Source organism: Heloderma suspectum, chromosome 1 (genome assembly GCF_057233095.1).
Source record: "Heloderma suspectum isolate Gila_16-S chromosome 1, 16-S_ref, whole genome shotgun sequence".
Taxonomy (NCBI): Eukaryota; Metazoa; Chordata; class Lepidosauria; order Squamata; family Helodermatidae; genus Heloderma; species Heloderma suspectum.
The window spans coordinates 353,387,115-353,400,120 of record NC_139458.1 but is presented as its reverse complement, the minus strand read 5'-3'; the positions used below and the strand labels follow the sequence as shown (position 1 = coordinate 353,400,120).

General features: G+C 42.1%; 1 protein-coding gene across 1 annotated transcript in view; it reads right to left on the bottom strand.

Moving 5' to 3' along the window:
• TULP4 (TUB like protein 4) overlaps positions 1-13,006 on the bottom strand; it is a 120,261-nt gene that overhangs the window by 48,306 nt on the left and 58,949 nt on the right. The window contains exons 2-3 of the mRNA XM_084827924.1: positions 7,377-7,505; positions 6,299-6,460 (exon numbers count right to left, since the gene is read on the bottom strand). Of these exons, the coding sequence (XP_084684050.1) occupies positions 6,299-6,460; positions 7,377-7,505 (291 nt within the window). The remainder of the gene's footprint in view (positions 1-6,298; positions 6,461-7,376; positions 7,506-13,006) is intronic.

Genomic DNA, 13,006 nt, shown 5'->3' with positions numbered 1-13,006 from the left:
CAAATCTGGGGGGAAATGTCAAGTACTCCCTTTTGAAAACTGATTTTAATATGGAAAATGGCTGCTTTTGGTTTAAATCATTGCTGACCTTTTCTGGCACCAAAATTCCTGTAATGCTCCAAGTTCTTCATCAGCACTGTAATATCTCAAGATCCTGTGAGAATACTCTCCGAGAATGCACTCTGTGTCAAGGTGTACTGAAGTATTTCCCCTTTTGTGTCACTGAATGTGTACTGTAAACTTGCATGAGTTTGCAGAAATTGTTATTTCTTCACATTAGATCCAGTCATTTAAGAAGTGATGATATCTCCTGCCTTCCCAAATAGGTTCTATGGAAAGTATGTTGCTGCCACTTCCAGGGTCTCCATGGCTGGCAATAACTATTATAAATAATGTTATGTGATACTATGTAGTCAATATGGTTCCATCCTGGAAGCATCATGACATATGTGCTGATCCACGGTTAGTTACATCACTGATGTGTGATGAACAAAGTTGTGTGAATTAAGGGGGAGAATTGGGCCATACACAGGCATCATGTGAATATTCAACTACTAGAGAAGCCCCCACAGATGGTCAGTGAACATGTGAAGAGGGGAGCAGAGTTGCACCTGCTGACCCTGCCCCAATGTCATGCCCCTAGCTCTGCCCCTGACTAGACATTTGGCAGAATGTCTGATGGTGACCCTACATATGCCCAGCTGTATTCATGTAGTCACTCTGCTTCAGGCCTTCGGCTGGACATGTGAGGTCAGACGGGCAGAGCTAGCAGGCATGGCAAAGCTGGGCCACAGCTAGCATGTGTAGCCCTGTTCCCCTCCATGCATGGAGTAAAGAGGCTCTTCTGAAGAAGACTTATCAGGTTCTGTCAGGACCCCCATCTCGAGGAGCCTGGGCTCTGCCTCCAAAGAGTTAGCCAGATCCATCAGACAAGTGGTACCAGAGGCAGAGGTGCTAGAAACCAACCCAGGCCCCAGCATGGCAACTGGGCCTGACTACAACAGATCAGGGGCTCTTGAGCCAGGGACCCCTGAATGGGGACCTCTCAAGTACATGCCTGAGGAGACTGCACTGTGTTTGACCAGTGCAGCAACACAAGCAATGCACCTGGAGGAAACTGTCAAAAAGAAGGAGTACTAGGCTCCAGGGGAGACGCTTGTCCCTTTAAGGCCTTTCATTCCTCAGGGAATGAAATGCCTAGGAGGGTTGAGCTTGCCCTGGAGACATAACAGGCCTCAGTCCACTCTTAGACTTTGTTGGAACAAGTTACTCACTTGGAGCTTTCCATGGTGCTGCTGGACTGACTTTTTCCATTGTGCCCTGTGGGTTTCATGTGTAGATCAGGGCAGGGCAGGTTTGCACTATGAACTGTTCATTCAGAAACACTCATAGTACCAATCTGCTAGTGTCAAGCCCCAAGAATTTGCAGATTTCACACAAACATAAACAAGAATTTTGAAAGGGGGCTAAAAAAAGCCAAAAATGGATCACAGTTTTTGTAGCAGGCAAACACAGGTGAATGGAGTATTGGTTTTCAAACTCTGTTCTGGAGAACTCTTAATTTCCTCAGAAACCCATCAGGGCACTTCATTGATCAGTGAAGCTTGTCAGCCATTACTGAAAGACAGCTTGCTCACCACTACCAATCTTCCCTTGCCAATGCACTGTTATGCAGGAATGTTGGATGCGTTCTAGGATGCACTCAGTTCATGCAATGCCCCAACAGAATGGGCCAGCAGCCTACATGAAGTTAGTGTACACCCTAAAATATCTGTGAAACCTCTGCAGCGTGAAGAGACTCCTTGGCAAACTTGTTGACGTGGAAAGGATTCTCTGAAACTAGAAAGTTTAAAAGCCATTGTCCTAGAGCATAATTTGGTGTGTCACCTTTCTTGCAATTAAGGAATGAAATTTGGAACCTGCTGAAGTAAAAAATAGTGACCTTGCTCCTGTCTAGAAGAAAGAATGTACATCAACTCTGATTAGGAAGTGGTTTAATTACTTTGCTTCACTGCTATGAATAAGACCACCAATATCCCATTTGATACCTCCATAGTATTAACACAGAGCCTCAAGCTACACAAGACAGTTAATCTGCTGTCCTGATCTGGCTAGGGCCACTGAACTCCTACCCTCTCAGTTACTGCTTTCCCATTTAAAAAGAAGGCTTTACACTTTATTTGGACAGCAATCCCAGGCAAACATGGGTAGGTGATGTCAAGAGATAGGACTGCCAAGACAGCAGTTATTTTCTTGTCTTACAATCCAATCTTATGCACATTTACTCAGATGTAAGTCCCACTGCCCCTTCATGGATCACTGCCTTGTTGTGGCGAAGGGGCTTGCGTAACTCAGTGAAGCCATAAGCTATGCTGTGCTAGGCCACCCAAGACGGACAGGTCATGGTGGAGAGTTCTGACAAAATGTGGTCCACTGGAGAAGGAAATGGCAACCCACTCCAGTATTCTTGCCAAGAAAACCCCATGGAATGTATCACAAGGCTAAAAGAGATGATGCTGGAAGATGAGCCCCTCAGGTCGGAAGGTGTCCGATATACTACTGGGGAAGAGCAGGGGGTATTTCCAAGTAGCGCCAGAAAGAGTGAAGCGGCTGGGCCAAAGCCGAAAGGACACTCAGCTGTGGATGTGTCTGGTGGTGAAAAGAAAGTCAGATGCTGTAAAGAACAATATTGTTTAGGAGCACACTCTGGGAGAGAGCGGAGGATAGGAAGGCCTGGCTTGCTATGGTCCATGGGGTCACGAAGAGTTGGACACAACTTAACAACTGAACAACAACAACAAGTCCCACTGAGGACAATGGGACTTACTCACCCAAGTAAAAGTACACAGGAATTTTGCTTTTTGACAGTGGACACGAGTGCTGTGTCAGTTTACATTAGCTGTTTTAGTTCTATGTGTCCACAAGAGATTTGGTCCATAACACTGACTTTCTAAAGAAAGGTGCAGGAAGGACCACTGTGCCTTAAAGAATGCTAGAAGGCATATAGGAACCTTTTCACACGATAATAGCAGTTCTGTATTCATAAATGATTAGCGGCAAATAGTGTGGCTTAAAATAATATGTTAAGGAAATGAAATAAATGGTCAATCCTCAAGGTAGCCTCATTTTTTTTTATACAGCATCTATTAATTGTTTCATGGAGACTCATAAACATCAGGCAACTAAGCAAGAAGCAGAGTGTTATCTGTTTCCAAAATTTATAACTATATAAAAGCGAGCAAGTATCACTAAAATATGTTTAAACATTCTAAATATAGAAAGAAAACCACATATCCAGTCCCAAAGGCATACTAATGGAGTATAAAACATTCATAAAGCTCTTAGCAAGAGCAACCAGAGATCATTAATTTAAAATGACAAGACTAACACAAAAAACTAAAGTAATTCTAAAAATAGTCCAAAATATTATATGGTAGGATGTTTTATTTATACAACAAAAGAACCACTGATGATATGAGCTGAAGTCTTCTTTGCTTGTTGCACTTGAACTTTCTGGATGATACTGTCATTGGTTATCACAGCACCGTTTACACAGGCAATTTAGCCATTGCCTTCATTCCACACAGCTTAAATGTGCTGCCTAATTAATTAAGGGTCCAATCCTATGGGGATAGTTGGCCACCTCCAAACTTGGAGGCAGCCAACTATCCAATGCAGAGTGGGTAGAGCAAAGAGGAGATCTTCTCCTCCACACTCCAGCCACCCTGCATTTGCAGCTAGATGGCTGATTTCAGCTGTCCAGCCAGGGCGCCTTAGAGCAGGTGGTCGGGGGGAGGCTGGATGGTGCATAGAAGTGTCATAAGGGCAGTTCCATGGTTAAATATATGGTTTTAGTTATTGCAGCATTGGCGACCTTATGAAATTTATTTTAAGAGGTCTGGCAAGCAGGTTCTGTATAGACTTTGATTAAGCCCTAGGAAATTCTATCTATATATCTACAATTATATACAGTTCACTTTTAAGGGCAGAACCCTCATAAGGTGGCATATTACCACACTCAAACTCCCTGTACTTTGAATCTTGCCAAGCCCAGCTTCTCTAACACGGTTCAGCACCTTCTGACTAAAGTAATAAATTCTCCTTCTTCAGCAGTGGCTTTCGCTGACCGAATAGCAGCTGTATCACCTTCTTCTTTCTGGCTCAGTCTCATGCTCAATTCCAAAATGCCACTGGGTAGTATTCCCAGATGAAGAAAACATGGCTGTACTAAAAAGTTATAGGTTTTGTATCAAGATTTCAAATGCTATCAGTTTCCCCTCCATTTTCAGCAGCAGAAAATGCAATGTACTCTCAAGAATTTAAACTGAGGTAAAAATGAGAGAGAACAGAGCAGCAAGGCTATGTTTCAACCAGTAAACCTGATATTAAAAATTCTACAGTGAGTACAGGTTAGCAATAAAGTGTTACAGCCGGGAGCCAACAGATCTGTGTTCTGAGCCCAACTCTCTCATTTAATTGTAGCCTGATAGTCCAGTGAAGTCAATGAGAATTTTCCTATCAAGCTGCAATGAGATTTGAATCAGTTCCTCCCAAGAGATTTTTAAGCAAAGGAAGCCATTTCCCTCTCTCTCTTTCTCTCTCTCAACATCAAAATGAGGAGCTGAGAAGATGCACCTCTGTAAGAATGGCCTGCAGATAATTAATTCCCTCTTCAAAGTGTTACAAGACCACACAGAGAGAGTCAAATGTTAAGTGTTAGTATTATATTTCAGTAAAACATCTCTAAATCATTCAGTATGGACTGCTGTATTTGGTATGAACTGACTGATTTCCAGAATCTATAAAATAGCAACTTGAACAGAGTTTCGAATCAGGAGTCCATAAATACATTTGCCAGTTCACCTATGGTGAGCATATCTTTTAACCTGGAGAGTACACTCCAACACTGTTTGGCAAGCACAGAATGAGAGGTGGACAGGGGTTCATCTCTCACCTCATGCCAAGCTACAGAAGCAACAAGACTTCTTGCTGCTTTTGAGTATCTCTGAAGCCCAGCACAATCGCAGAAATGGGTTTGTCACACAGAAGAATCATGGGACGGCTTGTCCCTAGGGTCATGCTGGGCTTCAGAGGTACTCCAAAGTAAAAAGATTTCTTGCTGCTGCCGACTGCCTGTGAAGCCCAGTGCATCATCAGAGATGAGATCCTACTCCTCCACGGAATCAGGAGAGGGGAAGGATTGATGGTGACCACCAATTCTGGCTGCCTTCCAAAGTCAGCTACCAGAGGTACAATTGTGCCTATCCCTCCACCTTCGTCCCCTGTTCTTCAGCATCTTGTTAAAATCTTTCTTGCTGAAGAGGACAGCTAGTCCTCAGAATACTTGACCTTTCCTGAGGTGACATTTTCTTTTGCCAGACCTGTTGCAACTCTGCCAGGACATTATTCTCAATGAGTTTTTCAACAAGAGACAACACTGGGCATTCTGATGGAGCTGCACTCCCAAGAACTCTGTATGTTTATATGTGGGAGTGGTGGGAACGGGATGAAATGGAAACAAACAGAGGCATAGTTCTTCTTGACTACCTAATGAAAGAAACATTCTTAGGGCTATTCGGTAAAGCTTATATTGTACAGGTAGGCTAGGTTTCCCCTTATTTGAATAAAACATTTGCTTTGATAGTGCTGGTGTGGAAGTAGGCAAGTATTTGTGCTGGTTATCCAGGCATACAAATTAGTATCCCAGCTTCTCTAGCTCAGCCTCCCCCATTTGTTCTAGGCTAGAGTAAACCAGTGTTGGTTTTGTCTCTCTATTCCCCCTTTTTCGCTTATTTGTTCTCCCTGTCCTCTCAGTTTTTTCCTTTACTGTTGGTGTGTGTGTGTGTTTTGATTTCTGTTGGTACTCCTGATAGATCATGGATAGATGTGGGATTGCACAGAGGCCGCAAAGATTAACCCTTTCTTGCTCCCTAGCCATCAAAGAAGGTAGAATGCTGCAACAGTTAGTAAGCTCAGGACTGAATTGGGTTGACCATATTAAAAAAGACAACATTGCCACAGATTGGCCACATACATCCACAGCTGAAGGTGTTCTCAAGTAGCTCCCAAGTATTCCAGCCTTGATATGCATGTGTGTATGGGAATGTACATAGGCATGTGGTTTGTATTATCACTGAACATTTGTTTAGCTGGGCATCAGCTAGGGGAGTGCACCTGTCTGGTAGTTGAATTAATCTTCCTGTTCTGTGTAGAGCAGAAAGGTGGTTACTGATGAATGTATGGTTAAGCCTGGGATATATACAGAGAAGTGTAATGTTTGCTTTCAGAGCAACTTTACCTGTTGATCATCAGGAGTCCATATGCCACAGGTGATCTGACTCTCCAAATTAATCTCCGAAGACCAATGTCTCTGTCCGCTGACTGATCCAACTAGCACAAACCCATCTCTATAGGAGATAAGTGCTTGTGTTCCATCATGGCTCCATGTAAAGTCGCTCACCTTAATGCGAACACATACAGGAGGTTAGATATTATTCTAACAAATTATTCCAGACTTAAAAGAATCAGCAGCATATAGAAGCAAGGGAGGCTACAATGAATTGACATAAATATTTTCCAGTTGATGAGCCCTTTTCTTTTAGAAATGTTGCCATGGGTGTTCATCCCATAAGTAGGGAGCATAAATTTCAGATCATGAGCCGATGCCAAGTGTTAACACTAAGTTAATACTAAGTTAAGTGCTTGTTCTTAATAGGTTAAATATGTATATGATTAAATCTCTCTCACAGAGATCTATGGGTTTTTAAAGTGCCTAAGTTTGACTAGATTGTCCCTTTGGTTTTTAATGATTATTAGCTCCAGTACATATCAAAATGCTTAAACATACGTCTTTATAGGTAATTAACACAAGGTGCTGCAACATATTCTTAGGATCAGTGTTATTGTTACATATGAAATAGAAACGGTAACCAGCTGCCACTATAATAAATGAATGGCACTATCACTAGAGAAAAGTGCTGGTTTTTCATAAGAAAAAAACCCCCATGAGTTGTCAGTCTGATAAAACAGACAACAGAGCAGAGATGGGAAATGTATGGCCTAACAGTCATATCAACCCTACTCAGGCTCTCTTTCCACTTGCCCTGAGCCTCCATCTTGTGGCAACTCACCCACAAGTAATTGCTTCATTTTGTGAGCAAGATATAGCCCACAGTCCTTTTGCTGCCTGCCTCTGTGGCAAGCTGTAAGAAGGATGCTCCTGGTGAACTCATTTTAATTAAAATGTTTCTCCTAACAATTGCTTTTTCACTCTTTCCACTGGGGATTTGGTTGTTATTATTAACATGGTTAAGCAGTATATAAATCTATTAAATACATACGCATTCTCAAACCAAAACCAAAACATGACTACTAACCTGTGCCCCACGATCATTCACAAGCTCCACTGACCATCTGCCTTCATATTGAATCCAAACAAATATTCCACCATCTGCATCACATGTTGCCAACTTCTGGAATGGTTCATTCCATCTTACAAGCACCACCTAAAAAGATTCCAGAAAACAGAACTTTTTCAAAGATTTTGTACAAGGCACCAACATGCAGTTTGCTGGAGTTCCCACTACCATGCATAGCAAAAATAAACAGTCATGTTTACACTCCACATTACAGCTACAAAAATTAGAAACAGTCAGATGATGAGGCTTCTACTAGGTAGGATGCATTTCATGGCATCTGTAAAAGCAATTGAGAATCCTCATGGACACACTTTGCTGAAATCAAAGACTTAAAAGTTCAACTCTCTCCTACATTTTAAAACAGAAACAAATCAAATTCCTAATGTGCTATCAGCTTTTCTCTTGGTCATAAAGACAACTATACTCTCTGAGATCAAGATACATTCAGTATGTGTGGATGTTTCATTAATCTAGTTGAACATGCACATCAAAAATTTCTCTAGCAGATTACAGACTCTGGTGGGGATGTATCTACCCTCTTGTATGACCAGTTAATGCCAGATATGACATTTACTATGGACAACTATGAGAGTTTCCTGGAAGGATGAATGTTTCAGAAGTCATGGATCTTTCCAGAGATCCAAGCCTGGGCTTCCTGAGCCACTGAACTAGCAGGCCAAGTAAGCTATAACTGATGAATCATAACATTCTGAGGTTGCTACAAAAAAGAACTCATTTCTATTTACTCCACCAAAGCCATGAGGAGCAAAAATAAATAAGAAGATCCTTGCTGGATCAGACCAAGGGTCCTTGTAGACCAGCACTTGGTCTCCAACGGTGGCCAGCTCAAGGCGATGGAGAACTCGTAGGCAGCGTAATGTGTCAAAGGCTTGAACAAGACACAACAGCTCTGGAACCACTAATTTTAGATGACTAGATGCTACTGGGCAAGCATAGAGAATGACAATGAAAGCAACAGCCACACAACTCTCGTAACGTCTAGTTCTAGCCACTGCCCTGACCCACTAAGTTAGAAGTACACTGCATATAGCCATGGAAATTCTGTCTGGCTTATCATGCCAAATATCCATTGATGGACTTATCTTCAATGAATTTAATATTTCATAAAAACCCAGCTAAGCTAGTGTCTGTGACCACATATTGTAGAAACAAATTTCATAAGTTAATTATGCATTGTGGGAAGAAATTACTTTTGTCTGTCCTGAAAGTGCTCCCAATCACCTCCAACCTCTAGCAAAGCAGGAAAGAGCAGGAAGGGGGACAACACCTAGAACTTCGATCAGCTAATCTGATTATAACCAATCACTTCAGGATTTAGTGACTGATCTAGGGGCACTGAATCATATAACAATGAAGAGCATGATCCTGTCCTTAAGGCATCATGAGACTCTTTTATATGTGTGGTTTTATGTATGAGCGCTGAAGACTTATCTGCTGAAAATTTAGAATGTATTAATAAATCTGTGTAGTGCACCATTTCCAGAAAGCACTACTATGGTCCTAGCAAATCTGGGGAGAAGCCTACTGGATGAACACCTCTGCTGGTTTCATGCATCAGCATCTTTGCCTGTAACCCAAAGAGCATTAGGAGGTATGTCCCCATGCAGTGGCTGTTTCACCCTGCAGCTTCAGTGTATTTCATCCACTAGCTAGTAAAGGCATTCCCTACATATAGCTAGCAACGTTACATAATTTTGTCAGGAACAGAGCTCTACTCAGGCTCATTTGCTGCCCTTGTTTACAGAAGAAGCAAGCAAACCATTGCATTATGTTGTTGCTATGAACTGTTCTGTAGTTGGGCTGGAAAAGCTGTCAAAACAGCTCTATTCCACATCTATACAATAAGCTCAAATTATATATTGCCTTATATAACATCACTTCTCTCCCCCTCCTCTACCTCATGCCTTGCACTATCTCTTACAAATACCCCCTAAAGCAATTGCTTCCCCTATCCCTGAGGTGAAATGCAACAACGAATTTGACAGCACATACCCACAACAGTATCAAGAAGGAGGTGAAGAGAACACCTTGTTTACTGCCTGGAAAAACACAGCATGTGGTTTTTTTTTTCAAATAGAATTGAGTTCCTGCAATTCCTACTGACTTACTATGGTTGTGGGTGGCACAGCACTTTGAAAAATGGGGCCTTTTAATATTTGATAAAACAGTAACGGGAAATTTGACAGATAAGATAATGAACTGCAAAGGGGAAATCAGGTAGAGGTTACAAACTAATTACTCAAATAATATTATAATTCTTATCTGATAGCAACAGAAACCAATAAATTCAGCTAAGGATGTCACAACATAGCTGTTCTGTTGAGATTGATTCTTGTAAAAAAAAAATTGTAGACCGCATGTAATTTTACAAATCATATTTATGGATAGACCCAAGAATGGAAGCCCAGTGAAAAGTGGCAACATTTAAACTTGAAATGTCATGTCTTGACAGTTCTAAATTGATTTGTTAGTGACACCTGATGCATGTTTTTTCTACTTCCCTTCTTGGTGCTGAAGGATAAAATGAAATAGAATAAACATGGATGACAGCAGAATGATATCTCTACGGTATCAAAGGATCTGATATAGCGTGGCAAAGAATGGGCAAGTCTGATCACACACAGATCTGTTGTGTATGTTCTATATGAAGGGGGGCCTAAGAGAAAGCACTGGGCTCACTCCTCTTCTCCCTCCCCCACCCTAGGTAGGATGCCTAATGTGACCTATGTACATATACTTGCATGCAACCTTGCTGCAAGCTTTTCATTCATTCACTGCTAAAAAAGGTGTTGGCACATCGCATGGGCAGGGTGTACTTGACTACAAATGTACCCATGTAGGCTCCAGTTCATACAAAACATTCCACATATCCACATGTGGTATACAGGCTGGGGCCATTTATTTATTTATTTATTTGCTCGCTTGCCTGCCATCTTCATCCAAAGCTCCCAGGTGGCTTACAAGAATAAATTGGATACAATAAATATCAAACAACAAAACCATCCCTCAGACTCATATAGTAAGGCAGGTTCACACAAGCCCTTTTAAAAAGAGCAGGATGTAGATTAATGAGCATACAATGGGAGCCAACACAGTAGCAACGCAGTCACTGATTATGCTGTCATGCAGCCCTGATCACAGTTCACTACAGGACTACAGAAGTGAAAGAAGACAAGGTGAGCTCCAATTCAAAAGCACGGTGGAACAATTAAATGATCACATTGTCACAGCTCAACTCTCTGGATATTCCAGTAATGTGCCACAGTATATGGGCCACAGCATATGGGCCACAGCTGGTCTAAATCCAAATAGCCAGATGGATGCAGACACACACACATACACACACAAAGAGATAATTTGATTTCTAAGATTTAAAAGCAACATCCAGCTCTTTCTTATTTTCCCATTAAGTTTTGATATGATCTTTCAGAAAACAGTTGACTTTTTTTTCAAAGGAGAATGTAAATAATAAGTCATAGATGAAGACGAAGCAATGGAGGAGACATGTGCATCAGCCACTCACAAAGGAATGCACCATCTAGGGGGAGGCCACCACAGAGAAGCTGGTAAGGGTGCAAGGCTCCCCTCCCTCTAGCTAGGGATGTATGAGAATTCTGTTTGGGGGGGTGAAAACCCAATAGATTTTTCTGGTTCATCCCTGGCAGATTTCGTTCCATTTCCCCCCGCAAGCGTTGACTCAGTCTGTAGCAATATGAGGATTCCATTTGCAAAAATTGGATTAGGTTGTTTGTATGTGTGGATCTTGAAATTTGCGCAAATGGGGTTGTATTTGGGAGGGGTAAATTCCCCTGGTCTTTCGCAAAAGTGCAGTCAGCTGTCTAATATGTGTCGTCTTGCCTTGTCAATTTCCTTGTATGTTTCAGCTGTCAACAGGAGAGAAGTGGAGGAGGTAACATACAAGAAAACTGACAAGGTGAGACTCCATATAGGCTAATTTGTGCACAGCTGCGAAGGATCGGGGGGAAATAATAAAAAATAAAAGACAAAGGAGGAACTTATTTATTTAGAGGCTGGAAAGTAAATGGAGGGAAAATTTGCACAAATTTAGAGGCCAGGAAGTAAACAGAGGGGAAATTTGCCCAGCCTCTAAATTTGTACAAATTTCCCCCCCACTTACTTCCTAGCCTCTAAATTTGCACAAATTTCTCCTCCATTTACTTCCCAGCCTCTAAATTTGCACAAATTTAAAGGCTGAGCAGTAAAAGGAGGACATTTGCACAAAAGGAGTAACTACTCTGAGAAGGAGCTGCGCAAAGGAGGGGAGCCAATAACTCCCATTTCTCGACTTGCTAGAGACTCGGGGAAGTGTTGAAAGGGAGGAGGGCAAAGACAAGTGTCAGTTTAACACTTAATAGAGAGAGGATTACATTGCCAAGTGGGAGATATTGACCCCTGCCCCCACTTTGGTGCACTTACTTTGTTTGCATTGTTTTTCTTTTTTGGTGCTTCTGAAATGCACAAATGGAATCCTCCTTTGTCTTAATGTTATCCCAGCCTCTGCCTCTCCCCGGTCCTTCACAACTGTGTGCAAATCAGCCTATATGCAGTCTTGCTTTGTCAGTTTCTTTGTATGCTACCTACTCCACTTTGCTGCACCCATTGACAGCTGAAACATACAAGGAAACTGACAAGGCAAGACTACCTATATTGGACAGCTGAATCTGCACTCTTGCAAATGACCTAGGGGATTTATTTTTTTTAAGACCCCAAATTTCAAGATACACACACAAAAACCAAAATCTAGTTTGTGCAAATCACCATTTGTGCAAATGGTGGGGCCGAGAAAAAAAATGTACAAAACATTTCCAGAATCGTGAAAAAAAACCCCACTACACTCTGCCGCCGCTTACTGGAATGGAAACACTGCGGAATCCCATCAGGCTCAAATGGAACATAATTCCCAGGGTTGCACATCCCTACCCTTAGGCCAGGGGAACCTCAGGCCCAGGGGCCAAACCCAGCCCTCTGGGATTCCACAGAGAGCCACGCCCATTCCCCATCCCACTGATTGTTCAGTGAGTTCCTGACTTCTCTGCAGATTTTTGCCTATTCTAAAACTTTGAATTGCCTCTCCTAAGGCTTAGTTACTGGCAGTAAGAGCTTTAAGCTAAAATACATTGGTATATTTTTTGTGTTTTTGCCCCACCCCCTTTGCCTTTGGCCTCACTTCCTTTGCCAACAGCTCCGTCACCATTGCAATGTGACCCGAGAGCAGAGGTTCCCCACCCCTGCACTAGGGTGCTGCTCAGCTGAATCAGCCTCTTCCTTTATGCATACCCCCTTGCAAGGCACCACTGGGCCCATGCACTTTGCATACGTAACATCCAATGCACACACATCCTGTTGTTAAAAATAAGGTGGTATGCATGGGTCTGAAAATGTGGACCAGTAGAACTGCTTGTGAGTAAGTGAGCAATGCAGCCTTTGTTGTCAAAACACACTGTCACCTATTATGCGCTTCAGTATTGAAAACTTCACACACACTGTGCCATTCTAATTCACAAAAACAGCACTACAAATACAAATGAAACAAGGTCAACGATATC